The following is a 15,430-nucleotide window of genomic DNA, read 5'->3' on the forward strand; positions in this document are numbered from 1 at the left end:
ATTCACCTCTCCCTTTCGTAAAGAGCATCACGGGATGGTGCCCCCAAGGAAGCCCTGGGAGGCTGAAGGGGTGGGAGCCTGAAACCAGAGACTCTGAAACAGTGGCAAATCGCAGGTGGGATTTGGTAGTTCAGAAAAGGAGGTACCATACCAAGAGTGGGGGTAGCGGGGTGAAGTGGAGGGGCGCTGGTTCGGGACAGGCCACAAACCAGAAGCTGCAAGAAAGGGCCAGAAGGGACCTGTTGAGATGGCGCAGGGTTGAGGGACCCTAGCGCGCAGGGAGGGGTGAACAACGAAGGGAGTCACGCGGGGGTTCTGCGAGGGACTGGGGCAAAGGCAGGTGATTGGACGAGGGAGAACACTTAGAGTCCTGGTTGCCAAGGCAGCGACCAGAGGAGAAAGCTTCGCGGAGAGGACGAGGCGGCTGCTAGTCCTCTTCCTGGAGGTCTCCCGCATCCCTCCTAGAGCCTCTGCTGACGTGTCAGTCGAAAACTGCTCAGACCTTCTCGGGCGCCGCCCCTCCGTGCTTGTCTTCCCACTCGCCCCCGGCGCTCCGCCCCGTCCCTGCCCCCGTCCCTGTCCCGGTCCCCGCCCCCGCCCCGTCCCCGCCCCCCGTCCCCACCCCCGCCCCGTCCCCGCCCCCATCCCCGCCCCCGCCCCGGCCTCCTCCTCCGCGTCACCGGCTACCCGAGGTGACCACAACATGGCTGCGGCGCCTGGGCTGCTCGTCTGGCTGCTCGTGCTCGGGCTGCCCTGGCGGGTACCGGGCCAGCTGGACCCCAGCACTGGCCGGCGCTTCTCGGAGCACAAACTCTGCGCGGACGACGAATGCAGCAGTGAGTGAGCCGGTGGGCGGCTGGCCCCGGGGTCTCCGCGGCGGCGCCGCCTCGGCTGTGCCGGGGCCGGAGTTCCGCAGCCCAGCGGGCAGTCCCGGGGGTCGCAGGCGGGACGGGCGGAACGCAGGAATGGGCGCGCTCCGGGTCCCTATGTCTGCCTTCTCCCGCTCTGTTAGCGCCCAGCCCCGCGGGCCTGACCATGGGGGGTTGCACCTCCCACTTGTTGCCAGCGTTTTATTTTCCTCCACTGGGGCTGGGGGTTGCTTGCGGTGGTCCCCGGCTTCCCCAGGAGTGGCTCACAGCGTCCCCTTCCCACCCCCCGCCATCCGCCCGGGCTGGGAGGGTAGATGTGGTTGCGCGCCGCGCGTCTGGGCTCCCCACGCCGCAGCCAAAGCTTTCCTGCCCGCGCTGCGGGGACCTCGGTGGGTGCAATACCCCGGCAGATGCGCTAAGGGCTCAGATGCCGGTGGGCGTTTTCCCAGTGGCAGGTTGATGGTGGGGTTTCTCAGGAAAGGCTCTCTGGCGCTGCTCCTTTGCCCTTCTGCTTTATTGGGATTTGGGCTTGTACCGCCTTTTGAACAGAAATTGGGAGTTTAGGTTTGGGACGAGTCCGGAGTCCAAGCACACATTGTATTCCGAGGTCTCTGGCCCGACTTTGATCAATCCTGTCGTTTCTGTGCTTGGAAGCCTCCTTGCAGACTGCCAGGCAGGGCTGCAGGAAGACCAAAATCATTCGCTCTGCGAAGAGACCGAGGATCTGCACCGGCCACCTGGGACCGGCAGCCTCTTCTTCTGTGCGCAGGAAGCGGAATTGCTCTCCAGTCTGGGATTGGAGGTGGGCGGTGGAGAGGGCACAGATCTTCAGGCTCAGATGAAGAGGGTTATTACAGGAATGACAGTAAATTCTCCAAGGGTCTCATAAGCCAAGCTTGGGTTAGCCTTAGCCACTTGTGTGTTGAAACCTCTTCCCTCTGTGTTCGCCGGACCAGGATCATTTTAGGGCCTCCCAGGCAGGCTCAACCTTGTAACTTACCGATAGCTGCTGCAGAAACGGTTTTTCATACATTGTTAAGCAATGCCTATAGAAAAGTATTCATTTTAAGAAGGGCAAGAACCCTACGGTTTAGCTATTTATATTCAAATTGATGTTATGAAAACCAAATTTCATAATAGGAACTGTTTGTATCTCTACAACACTAATTAAGAAAAGTGATCTCTAATGAGTGTGAAGCCATTCCTAGAGATAATCCTATGGTTGATGTAAATAAACACTACAAAAGCGGTACAACTGCCATGATTTTTCCCTTTAGTTTTCTTGGGTCAAAACCACACTGTTACCCATTTGCCGTTGGCAATGGCAAGATAGTTGGTATTCTTTGCTTGCAAGCGTTGCCCTGCCTGGGTTCCTCAAAACAGGTACCTGGAGAATCATCACATCACTGATGCTTCTTCAGTACTAAGGCGTGATGTTAGAAGAGCTCACGGTTGTAACATAACTTGAGAAATGGTATGTGTTCAGAGTAAACCAAATACAATAGGCATCAACAGGAACAAGATCTAGATGCGTGTGTGTTGTGTTGTATAAAGTGTTTAGTAATGTGAGTGTGTATGGTGCCCTTGTGTGCTTTTCAAATAGCTGTTCCGCAGGGCACAGTTTTTTGGCCTCTGATATTATAAATCCTCTATGATCTATTATGAGGGGGAGCAAGAAAAACATTGCCATTTTCAATTCTGATCTTATTCCCAACCTTAAATTGTCCATCACCTTAAACCTGGCCTCACACTCAATTATATCTGAGCTACAAAGCTGACATATTGGAAAATAATCAGAGTTTAGCTTCAAAAAACAAGTAACCCCTTCCAAATCTATATGCATGTACAGCCGTTTAAAGGTACGTTTTTAATGTATTTTATAGCAAAGTGGCTTTTGGAAAAAATCTTATTTCCATTCATCCTTCTTTGTCTCTGCTATTTCAGTGTATTTATTGTCTATTTCATCTTACATGGGAAGCTGTGTATGTGGTCAACAAAAATAAAAGTACTGCTTCTACCAGTTTCTAGATCAAGCGTGATTGAATTACTGACCTATTCTCATAGTTTTGCTTAGTCCCAGCCAAATGGGATGTCGACTTTTGATTTTGTTTATAGAAAAATATACATAAGGGTATTTTTTCCTTTGTTTTGAAACTCAATATTGGATACAGTCAACATTATTTACTTTCAGAAAAGATTCCCTTGTGATGTAATTGAATCTACAGTAGGGTGTGATAGATATCCTTCCCCATTAATTTATCCAGACACACTACTGAGGGAACAACTTGGCTGCAAATGAAATTGACAGTGTTTACTGCTACATAGTAGCGGTTACAGCCACTTGAAGATAGAGACTTTTAGTGGTTAGTTCAAGTTAATTGACCTCTTGGGAGTTCCTGGGTACTCTAGCTCCCTATTACCCTTCATGTAGTCATGCTTAAGCTAGTCATCATCTGGGCTTGAATTTACCCATTTGCAAAAGGAAGCTTTTTATGAATATGAAACAGAAAAGACTGAGGACTAGAAGGTTAGAGAGGGAATCGAGAGTTTCACTTGGGTAAGAAAAGCCATGTGTGGCAGTTGACACGTTGCTTTTTGTTTCTTAATATTATCCATAGAGAAAAATAGAGAAGGTTTTCCTTTCCCCTGTCTGCTTGCAGAAGATATGATATATAGCAGTAAAGCTCTAAGGATTTGAGATACTTTCTTTGAGCATATGAAAGAAATTCCAGAGAGTACTGGAAAAACTTGGTTGTTGTTTTTAGTGGGATTGTTATATTTCCTGATAAATCAATATGCACTGTGAACACTGAATCCTGATATCTGGCTATTTTTTTTCTCTCTCTGTCTTTACATACAGTGTTAATGTACCGCGGTGAGGCTCTAGAAGATTTCACAGGCCCGGATTGTCGTTTTGTGAATTTTAAAAAAGGTGATCCTGTATATGTTTACTATAAACTGGCAAGGGCATGGCCTGAAGTTTGGGCTGGAAGTGTAAGTAAAATTTTGACATACTTTATTTGCTTAATTTTTACTGGCTTCTCTAGCACTGTAGATTTAAATGACTGCATTTTCTTGGGACGCTTGATGGAGTTAACCTGTCCTCTCTGCCTGACTGTGAAAAAAGATGGCCCTGTGTACCCAGCAGACCTTGGGTCCGCACAGAGTAGGGGCTCAGCAGAGCCTTCTGAAATAGAACTGATTCTGGCAAGTTCCCCTCAGCGTCACCCTCTAGGATGCTCCATACATATTAGGGGTTGAAATGGTAAGAGCTGAAAAATTCTTTACTTCATTGCTTCAAAAAGGAAGGATTCATAGGAATTAGGAATTAGACTTACTATGTAAACTATGTTTGAGAGAGTGTTTCAGACATGTAAGTTTAAAGTTGATTTTATGTGTATTTCTTTGTTTATATTTTTATTTATGAAAAAGTGGCAGTCTTGGGAACAGTTCCCTAATCATCTATGCTATTATAAGTCTGTAAAAAAGCCAAATGTTGTGTTTCCCATGTGCTTTCTTGTTTGTATTTTTGTTTGCAGCTTTGGGGTCATCCTTGTCCTGCTTTTCAGACACTTGTGTCTGGAGGTTACTCGAGGGGCTCTGTTCCCAGCTGATTTTATGGGTGCCCTGATACCAGACATGGCAATCAATGCTTTAGTGTTTTTAACGAGGATATTCACTGGGAGTGACCTAATTGAGAGGCCTGTCTTATGAGTTATTGTCTTTTCCTTTTTAGAAAGCGTGATGTGTGGACTGTGTTTTTACTTTAAGTAGTAAGCATCCTCGATATCTTTAGGATTGTCCCCACTTAGAGAAATACCCATCCCAACTATGAAAGTTTTCACTCTCAATAAAACAACAAACAAACAAAGAGAAAATAAGAAATCCCTTTGGGAAAAATAGACTGATTTTGTTGGCATTCCAGGTTCCTCAGGAGTAATCTTGGGAAACAACCGCTGGTCAGGTTCAGCTCTCCTATTGAGAGAGCATCCCAAGTGGCTCACTCCATACCAAGACAAATCTATTCTGTTTCTTTCAAGTCTACCTAATGAGATTTGTTGCTATTCTTTACTCTTGGAAATGTTTTTCCATGTACCTAGGCTGTGGTTTTCATAGAACAGTTAAGTTTTTTTTTTCACTCCTCATCTTTGAGCATTTAGATGAATGAACTTGACTTAACATTTTCTTCCCACTGCAGTTTTGCTCATTCACATATTCACCTCTGGATGTCCTGTCAGTCTTTCTGGGTCGCACCTCTCATCCTGCCTTCTTAAGGAACGCTGCCTTTGGCACCCAGCCAGAAGGGATCTTTGCTGCCTGGTGATTGTTTAGGTGGCACTTTGTTTGCACTGTTCATGTGGCATTTGCTTTACTGCTTTGTGTGGCAGTCAATTTGTATACTGTCTTAGCTCACATAAAGTCGAAGACTCTTTAATGGAAAGGCTCATGCCTTATCTGTCTTCCTTTTCAGTATTTCCTTACAGGGCATTGGCATTTATTTGTATTTGTCCTGATATTATCTTATGCAGAATTTGTTCTCTTAAGGTAATACTCTACTTTCCTCACCACCCCCTGCCCAAAAGAAATCAATAGTACCTTGGCAGAAATGATGTATGAAAGCAAAATTAGACATAAAGATTGCTTCTTGTCATGTGGACCTATTTTTTTTTTTTTTTTTTGTCAAATCATAAGAAATGAGATGCCACCTGTGGTCCCAATTGACAAAGATTAAGGAAGATAAATGTATAGTATTTCCCTTTCTCTATATACCTCTACCTCTGATTTGTTTCCTTTTTCCAGGTTCTCCCTTAATAAAATAGTCTCCCCTCTAATTTGATGAACATTATTCTTAGGAATTTTAAAACTCTGTCTTCAGCTTTCAAAATGATTCTCGTTTCTGTTTCTTAGTTTTCATTCTGCAGTCTTTTTTGGTTTCTTAGCGTTTTAGACTTGATCTGCCAATAACACAGAGTTTAATTGCCCTTATCTAATCTCCATGGCAGTATTTTACTAGTACTACTGGCTTTCAGATAGTTTTCAGATAGAACGAGAGCACTCATGAATGGAGGTGTTTTGTGAATTGGTGATATAATGGTCTTTTTTTCTTTTCGTGCATTTGTTTTACATGCCACCTCCTCCTTTAATGATTGGAAGGTATACCTCTTCCTTTCAGACAGTAGCTAGTAAAAGACTGTATGTTTCTCAAGAGGGCACATTTTACTAGTGCTGAAAATGAATGGAATTATTTTCTATAGAGATTCTGGTTTGCATGAAACAAAAGCTTGGTGTGCAGATTAGTGTGTATTACATTGTAATTTTGTTTTGTCTCCAGTTACCTGTAATATCCTTTTGGAAAATGGCAGTATAGCACATCATATCCGCAAATACAGTTGATCCTTGGGCAACACAGGTTTCAACTCTGTGGGTCCACTTATAATGCAGATTTCTTTCAATAAATAAATTGTAAAATTTTGTGGAGGTTTGCAATAATTTGTTATAAACTCTCAGACTGCATAGCGTAGAAATTACTAAAAAAATTAAGAAAAAGTTAGATATTAGTATGTAAGCTACATGTAGATCGTAGTGTATTTTATTCTTTACTACCGTAAGACATACACAAATCTGTATAAAAAGTTACAATTTATCAAAACATACACACACAAACGCAGATCTTAATGGCACCTTTCAGTCGAGAGAAATGTAAACATGTAAGGATAAAATATTAAATCGCAATTGCATAAATTAATTGTACTACATACTGTACTATATATTTCATAGCCACCTCCTTTTGCTGTTCTAGTGAGCTCAAGTATTGTGAGTATCCCCTTAAAATGCCATGTAACGCTGTCATTTCCGCATCATTTCCATGTCATTTCCACGTGAGCAGTTCATCTCTCCAGTCAATTGTATAGTGCATAAAAAGTGATCTCTTGTGGTTTTCATGTATTTGTGTTTAGTGCAATACTATAAACTTTGAATAACACTCTGGGACCCATACAAGGTGTCACTAGTGATGTTGGAAGTGCTGTCAAGTAGCAGAGAAGAGTAATGACATTACAAGAAAAAGTTGATTGCTTGATATGTGCTGTAGATTGAGGTTTGCAGCTGTGGTTGCAAGATTAACGAATCTAGCTTAAGGACCATTTTAAAAAAAGAAAAGGAAATCCATGAAGCTGTTGTTGCAGCTATGCCAGCAGTTATGAAAATCTTACACTTTTTGCAAAATACCATTTTATGTACTATTAAAAATACAGCTTTTATGTGGGTACAGGCTTGCTGTTAGAAAGGCATTCCTATAGACTCTAATGTGATTCAAGACAAAGCAAAATCATTATATAACAACTCAAAGTAAAAGGAAAGTAAAGGGTCTAACACTGGAGAATTTAATGCCAGCAAAGGATAGTTTGATAATTTGAGAAAGAGGTTTGGCTTAAAGAAAGTCAAGACAACAGCAGAGGCAGTTTCTGCCAACCAGGAGGCAGCAGAAGAGTACCTGGGTGCATTAAGAAAATCATTCAGGAGAGAGGCTATCTGCCTCAACAGGTTTTTAATGTTGACAGAAGTGCCCTATTCTGGGGGGAAAAATGCCACGAAGGACATTTGTAAATAAGAAAAACAAATGTGCACCAGGATTTAAGACAAGAAGGGATAAGCCAACTCCATTGCTTTGTGCAAATGCAGTTGGGTTTATGATGAGGACTGCCTTCTGCCTTTATCTATCTTGAAGGGAAAGTTGAATACCAGCTGCCAGTCTTTTGGATGTACAATAAGAAGGTCTGGATAATGAGAACCCTTTTTCTGGATTGGTTCCATCAATGCTTTGTCCCTGAAGTTAGGAAGTACCTTGCCAATAAGGAACTGCTTTTTAAAGTTCTTTTGATATTGGACAAATGCCCCTGGCCACCCACAACCTTGTGAGTTCAACACCAAAGGAGTTGAAATAGTCTACTTGCCCTAAACACAACATCTCTAGTTCAGCCTGTAGATTAGGGGGTCATGAGGAACTTTAGGTCTCATTACACACCATACTTTATGGAAAGGATCGCCAATGCCTTGGAAGAGAATGCCAATAGAGAGGACATCATGAAATTCTGGTAGAATTATATCATTGAAGATACCATCATCGTTATAGAAAAGGCCATGAAAGCTGTCAAGCCCTAAAACTGTATCCAGACGTTGTGCTTAATTTCACAGGATTATGATAGAGCCAGTCAAGGAAATATGAAACAGATTGTAGATATGGCTAAAAAGGTGAGGGTGAAGGGTTTCAAGATATGGATCTTGAGGAAATTCAAGAGCTAATAGACACCACACCAGAGGAATTAACAGGAGACAACTTGATGGAAATAGGTGCTTCCAAACCAGTGCCAGACAATGAGGAAGAAGACATAAAGGCCACAAAACAAGTCAACACCAGACAATCTGATAGAAGGGTTTTAGTTGTTAAAGACAGCTGTTAACTTCTTTTATAACGTGGACCATTCTCTGATAGGGGCACTGAAAATAAAGCAAACAGTAGAAGAAGGATTGATACCATATAGAAACATTTTTAGAGAAATGAAGAAGCAAAAGAATCCAGACAGAAATTACATTGTGTTTCCACAAAGGTACATCAAGTGTGCCTGCGTCTCCTGCCTCCTCTTCTACCTCCTCTGCCTCTACCACTGCTGAGACAGCAAGACCGACCCCTCCCCTTCTTCCTCTGCCTCAGCCTACCCAATATGAAGATGATGAGGATGAAGACCTTTATGATTATCCACTTCTACTTAATGATGAATAGTAAATATATTTTCTCTTCCTTTTGATTTTCTTAATAACATTTATTTTCTTTTCTTTTTACTTTCTTTTTTTGAGACAAGGTCTCACTTTATCACCCAGGCTCGAGTGCAGTGGCGCCATCATGGGTCACTGTAGCCTCAACCTCCTGGGCTCAAGTCATCCTCCCACCTCAGCCTCCCCAGTAGCTGGGACTACAGGTGCATGCCACCGTGCTCTGCTAATTTTTTAAAAGAAATTTTTGTAGAGACGAGGTCTCACTATGTCACCAAGCTGGTCTCCAACTCCTGAACTCAAGTGATCCACCTGCCTCTGCCCAATGTGATTACAGGCATGATCCACCATGCCTCGTCTTAATAACATTTTCTTTTCTCTAGCTTACTCTATTGTAAGAAGAGAGCATATACATATAACATATTAAATATGTGTTAATTGACTGTTTATGTTATTGGTAAGGCTTCTGGTCAATAGTAGGCTATTAGTAGTTCAGTTTTTGTGGAGTCAAAAAAAGTTCTGTGCAGATTTTTGACTGTGCCCCTAACACCTGTGTTGTTTAAGGTCAGCTGTATTTGCCTTTTGTTGTAGTGGTCATATATTTCAGAAACTTTGCGTTCTTTTTACTTATTCCATGGCTGTTGTTTATTGTTTAAGAAAGACTTATAAGTCGTGGGTTGTGAGCAATACTATGAAATGGGTAGGTACATTTTTGCTAGAGATTATTTGGAATTGTGTTTATAACCAGCTTTGCTATGCATAGTTTTAATGATATAAAAATGTACAATAATATTCCCTTACACAACTCTTTTATCTACTTCTAAACACTAACTTTACATGTACTGTGTTTAGAATTAAGCCGAATATAAGAAAACTTCCAGAGTTTTAAAAACGTTCGCTTAACAGTTTTCTGTACTTAAATTATCAGAGTAGTCATAATCTCAGTGTAATTATAACAGCAACTACCTACCTCTCTTAGTTATATCTACTTACCTATATATTTGTACATTTTCTACACTACTAAGAAGTCTCTCAGTTATATTTCTCACACAGAATTTGATTGATATTTGTCCCTTTTGCCCATTCTTTTGTATAGGTTGGGCGTATTTTTGGATATTTTCCAAAAGATTTAATCCAGGTAGTCCATGAATATACCAAAGAAGAGCTACGAGTTCCAGCAGATGTAAGTTGTGGATTTTTGTCTTGTCCTCAGTTGTAAGCTGGCTTATAAGTGACTACCTAGAAAAAAAGAAAAATTTCAAAATAATTTCAATGAGATATTCTTATATAAGGCTATGTACTGTTTTTTTTTTTTTTTTTTTTGAGTCGGAGTCTCGCTCTGTGGCCCAGGCTGGAATGCAGTGGTGCGATCTCGGCTCACTGCAGGCTCCGCCTCCTGGGTTCACGCCATTCTCCTGCCTCTGCCTCCCATCTAGCTGGGACTGCAAGCGCCTGCCACCACGCCCGGCTAATTTTTTGTGTTTTTAGTAGAGATGGGGTTTTATTGTTAGCCAGGATGGTCTTGATCTCCTGACCTCATGATCTGTCCGCCTCAGCCTCCCAAAGTGCTGGGATTATGCTTTCCCAGGCATGAGCCACCACTCCTGGCCAAGGCCGTGTACTCTTATACAAGGCTTTTCTTTGCTGCTTTATATATGAAAAATTAAGAGTTCTGTAGTTTTTATATTTACTTATTGATGTTAGAAGGCAAATAATTTCATTTCACAAGCAAAAGGAGAAATTTGAAAACTACTTATTGGATAGCTGTTAGACATTTTAAGGATACAGAAATCAGATTAAATTAATTAAGCTCTAATTTTATACTGAGCCAGAAATGCAAACTTACAAAGGTTTTCTTATTATTGACTCCTTAGTGATTTAAGGGATTATAGTTATAGATTTGGAAAAGGGAACCAGACAGTTTCAGGTAAGGTCCAGTCTCATATCTGTAAGGTGCTAACTACACATTCTATAGAGCATTTATCTATAGCACACAATGGCTTTGTGACTAAAAGGGTTTAAATATATTTAATATTTAAATATTTAAAAAATTGGCTCAGAAGTGTACATGATGGAAAGAGGGAAATCATTCGTCTCTGGCATACTGGACAGGTCTCCCCAGAAGATGGTGAATGTTTAGTTAGGGGAAGAAAAGTATCTTTGTTGTTTTTTTTTTTAACTTTTCCATCATTTTATGGCTCCTTGTATATCAATTTGCTTACTGGTAGAGGAAAGGAAAAATATAGATTTACTCAATAGTCCTGAAAGCAGATCTTAGTGACTGCCTAGAATGCTTATTTGGAGTCAGGTACCTACCTTAGTGAACCTTGTTTTCAAGTTGTTCTTGTGGCAGTAGTAAAATGGGAAGCCTCCTTTACATCATTCTTTGTTCTCTTACATTTTTATATCTCATGCATCTGTATCTCAGTAAGTTCCTTCTGAAGCTGATTTATCTTTCCCAGTCCAAGGAAAATATGAGTCCCAAATCCATGTAGACTGAGAACCTGACAGCCAGGTGATTCTGCCTGTTTCTGACTGGTTGAGCAGAAGTATGACACAGAGGGCACAATGTAGAGAAGCTGAGGGTCTTTCAGCTCCTCCTGGATGTGTTATTATGAGGTGAATTCCCAGAATACCAGGCATAGATGTTGGGAGTTGGGGAACCCAATAAATGACACATCACTTTTCCCCACCTGTGCTCAAAACAAATTGAGAGACCCAGAAATTGGGCAAATAGGAGATCAAAATGACCCCGTTATTTACTGATAAAGCTGTTTGGAGTATGCAGAACTAATGGGCTTTCTGACATTGCAGTCTAAACTAAGATGGACTTATCCAGTCACAGACAGAGCTACCCAACTAGGGGTCTCCCCAGGCGGGACTGTCTCTGTAAAATGGACAGCATGGAGGAACAGAATATGTGTTTTCTCTCTAGCAGGTCCCAAACAGAAAACAGGAATGGGACTGAGCAAACTCACCAGCCACATGAATCATTCTTCCCCTGGGGAAGAGAGAATGAAGGGAAGCCAGGAGTATTACTCAGATGGGAAAGTGGGTTCCAGCGTCCTATCCACCCGCTGCCCAAGAACAGTCAGTGCCCAGTGTTGATGCAAAAGCTCCTCTAGAGCCAAATGTGAATTTGAGATTTTCTCAATCATTAGCATGGATAAGAGTTTGCTCTGGTGACACTTGGCTGTTGACACACTAATGTTTTTCTTTTTCTTGCAGGAGACGGATTTTGTTTGTTTTGATGGAGGAAGAGATGATTTTGATAATTATAATGTAGAAGAACTTTTAGGGTTTTTGGAACTGTACAATTCTGCAGCTGGAGATTCCGAGAAAGCTGTAGAAAAAACTTCACAGGATATGGAAAAAAACTCTGAATTATCTATGGAAAGGGAACCTGAACCTGAACCAGTAGAAGCCAACTCAGAGGAAAGCGATAGTGTATTCTCAGAAAACACTGAGGATCTTCAGGAACAGTTTACAACTCAGAAGCACCACTCCCACGCAAACAGCCAAGCAGATCATGCTCAGGGAGAGCAGCCTTCATTTGAATCTTTTGAAGAAATGCTGCAGGATAAACTAAAAGTGCCAGAAAGTGAAAACAACAAAACCAGCAATGGTTCTCAGGTCTCAAATGAACAGGATAAGATTGATGCCTATAAACTTTTGAAAAAAGAAATGACTCTAGACTTAAAAACCAAATTTGGCTCAACAGCTGATGCACTTGTATCTGATGATGAGACAACCAGACTCGTTACTTCATTAGAAGATGATTTTGATGAGGAATTGGATGCTGAGTATTATGCAGTTGGAAAGGAAGATGAGGAGAACCAAGAAGACTTTGATGAGTTGCCATTACTTACCTTTACAGATGGGGAAGATATGAAAACTCCAGCGAAGTCTGGAGTTGAGAAATATCCAACAGGTAAAGAGCAGAATTCAAATAAAGAGGATAAGATTGAGCTAACTGTGCCCCCTGGCATCAAAAATGATGATAAAAATATACTAACAACCTGGGGGGACACTATCTTCTCTATTGTCACAGGAGTTGAAGAAAATAGAGGTACAATGGATTTAGAGAGCTCTAGTTCAGAGGAAGAAAAAGAAGATGATGATGATGCATTAGTCCCAGAGAGCGAACTGGGGAAACCACAGTCAGCAACAGATTATAGTGACCCTGACAATGTAGGTGATGGTCTTTTGATTGTAGATGTTCCTAAAAAAAATAATGACAAAGACCCAGAAGTAAACACAGAACATCACATTAAAGGAAAAGGGAGGGGAGTTCAGGAATCCAAGAGGGGCCTGATACAAGATGAGACAGAATTAGAGAATGAAAAGCAAGAAGGCATGACTGTGCACAGTTCTGCTCACAGCAATAACCTCAACTCTATGCCAGCTGCTGAAAAGGGTAAAGACACATTAAAATCAGCTTATGATGATAAAGAAAATGACCTAAAAGGAGCAACTATTCATGTCTCAAAAGGAATGCTCCGTGAAGAAAAGCCTGGAGAGCAGATTTTGGAAGGTGGCTCAGAGAGTGAATCTACACAGAAAGCTGCAGGGAATCAAATGAATGACAAAAAGATTCAACAGGAATCCTTGGGTGATGCACCACTCATGGGAGATAACCACCCTAACGCATCCAGAGACAGTGTGGAGGGAGACACTTTGGTAAATGGGGCCAAACCACACACGCTTTCACTGGAGCATCAACGTGAGGAATTGAAAGAGGAATTAGTTCTTAAAACTCAAGGTCAACCTAGTTTCTCCTCTCCAGATGAGATTGATTTGCCCAGAGAACTGGAAGATGAGGTTCCCATTCTGGGAGGAAATCTTTCCTGGCAACAAGAAAGAGATGTGGCTGCCACAGTCAATAAGCAAATGAGTGAGAAGATAAGGCTGTCTGAGGGAGAAGCCGAAGAGGACTCCTTGGATGAAGAGTTTTTTCATCACAAGGCAATGCAGGGCACACAGGGGATAGGACAGACAGACCAAACTGACAGCACAGGAAGACCAGCTTTCCTTTCTGAAGCAGAAGAGAACGATTATGCCTCTGAAGAACTACTAGAGGACGAAAACGCTGTAAGTGCAAAACGGTCTAAAGAAGAAAACCCTGGGAATCAGGGCAGGCAGTTTGATGTTAATCTGCAAGTCCCTGACAGAGCGGTTTTAGGGACCATTCATCCAGATCCAGAAATTGAAGAAAGCAAGCAAGAAACTAGCATGATTTTAGATAGTGACAAAAAAAGTGAGAATGCTGCCAAAGGGGTCAACACAGGAGGCAGGGAACCAAATACAATGGTGGAAAAAGAACGCCCTCTGGCAGATGAGAAAGCACAGAGGCAATCTGAAGGAAGTGACTTTTCTGACAGCATAAAAACTCAGACTCCAGAATTAGGTGAAGTGTTTCAGAATAAAGATTCTGATTATCTGAAGAATGACAACCCTGAGGAACATCTGAAGACCTCAGGGCTTGCGGGGAAGCTTGAGAGAGAACTCTCAAAAGAGGACCACGAGAACACAGAGAAATACGTGGGCACAGAAAGCCAGGGTTCTGCTGCTGCAGACCCTGAAGATGACTCGTTCCTCTGGACTCCACATACAAGTGTAGAGCCAGAGTATAGTGACAAGAGGGAGGACTTGCTTATCATAAGCAGCTTCTTTAAAGAGCAACGGTCTTTGCAGCGGTTCCAGAAGTACTTTAATGTCCATGAGCTGGAAGCCTTGCTACAAGAAATGTCATCAAAACTGAAGTCAGCACAGCAGGAGAGCCTGCCCTATAATATGGAAAAAGTCCTAGATAAGGTCTTCCGTGCTTCTGAGTCACAAATTCTGAGCATAGCAGAAAAAATGCTTGATGCTCGTGTGACCGAAAATAGAGATCTGGGAATGAAGGACAATAACATATTTGAAGAGGCTGCAGTGCTTGATGACATTCAAGACCTCATCTATTTTGTCAGGTACAAGCACTCCACAGCAGAGGAAACAGCCACACTGGTGATGGCACCACCTCTAGAGGAAGGCTTAGGTGGAGCAATGGAAGGTGAGGTGCCTATGGCCTTGCAGAATTGGGCTGGAGAAGCAGGCGGGTGGGTCGCTGAGGTGCCTCCTATCTTGTGAAGCTCTGTTCAGTTTCCAGTGTGCCTAAAGGAGAGGGACAACACAGGGAGGTCCACATGTTCCTTCCTGCCTTCTTTCTTTTAGGCTGGAGCATGGAGAAGGATTTCTTGCTGTTTCCCTTAGAATAGTTGAGACTGGTTAGCATTTTCAAAAGGAAACTTTGTAAAAACCTAAAAAGATATAAACCAGAAAGTAATGTACAAAATACAAATGTCATGTAAAATTATGAAAGGGTTTTTTTTTTTTTTTTTTTTTTTTTTTTTGAGACGGAGTCTTGCTCTGTCACCCAGGCTGGAGTGCAGTGGCCGGATCTCAGCTCACTGCATGCTCTGCCTCCCAGGTTTACGCCCTTCTCCTGCCTCAGCCTCCCAAGTAGCTGGGACTACAGGCGCCCGCCACCTCGCCCGGCTAGTTTTTTGTATTTTTTAGTAGAGACGGGGTTTCACCGTGTTAGCCAGGATAGTCTCGATCTCCTGACCTCTTGATCCGCCCGTCTCGGCCTCCCAAAGTGCTGGGATTACAGGCTTGAGCCACCGCGCCCGGCCGAAAGGGTTTTAATGAACACGATTTTTCAATCGTGAGATAACTGCTCTCTAACCATGGATTGACTGGTATAACTTTTAGATCAATGCTTTGGCTAAATTCCTATGTTCTCCCCAATT

At 42.5% G+C, this 15,430-nt stretch overlaps 1 protein-coding gene across 2 annotated transcripts in view; it reads left to right on the forward strand.

Moving 5' to 3' along the window:
• Positions 1 to 667: 667 nt before the first annotated feature.
• The window catches only part of MIA3 (MIA SH3 domain ER export factor 3), a 55,835-nt gene continuing 41,072 nt past the window's right edge, over positions 668 to 15,430 (forward strand). For both annotated transcript variants that reach the window (XM_033197634.1, XM_033197635.1), the window contains exons 1-4: positions 668 to 836; positions 3,730 to 3,863; positions 9,736 to 9,822; positions 11,868 to 14,691. In XM_033197634.1, the coding sequence (XP_033053525.1) occupies positions 704 to 836; positions 3,730 to 3,863; positions 9,736 to 9,822; positions 11,868 to 14,691 (3,178 nt within the window). In that variant the 5' untranslated portion in view covers positions 668 to 703. The remainder of the gene's footprint in view (positions 837 to 3,729; positions 3,864 to 9,735; positions 9,823 to 11,867; positions 14,692 to 15,430) is intronic.

Source organism: Trachypithecus francoisi, unplaced genomic scaffold (assembly GCF_009764315.1).
Source record: "Trachypithecus francoisi isolate TF-2019V2 unplaced genomic scaffold, Tfra_2.0 Lachesis_group5, whole genome shotgun sequence".
Lineage (NCBI taxonomy): Eukaryota > Metazoa > Chordata > Mammalia > Primates > Cercopithecidae > Trachypithecus > Trachypithecus francoisi.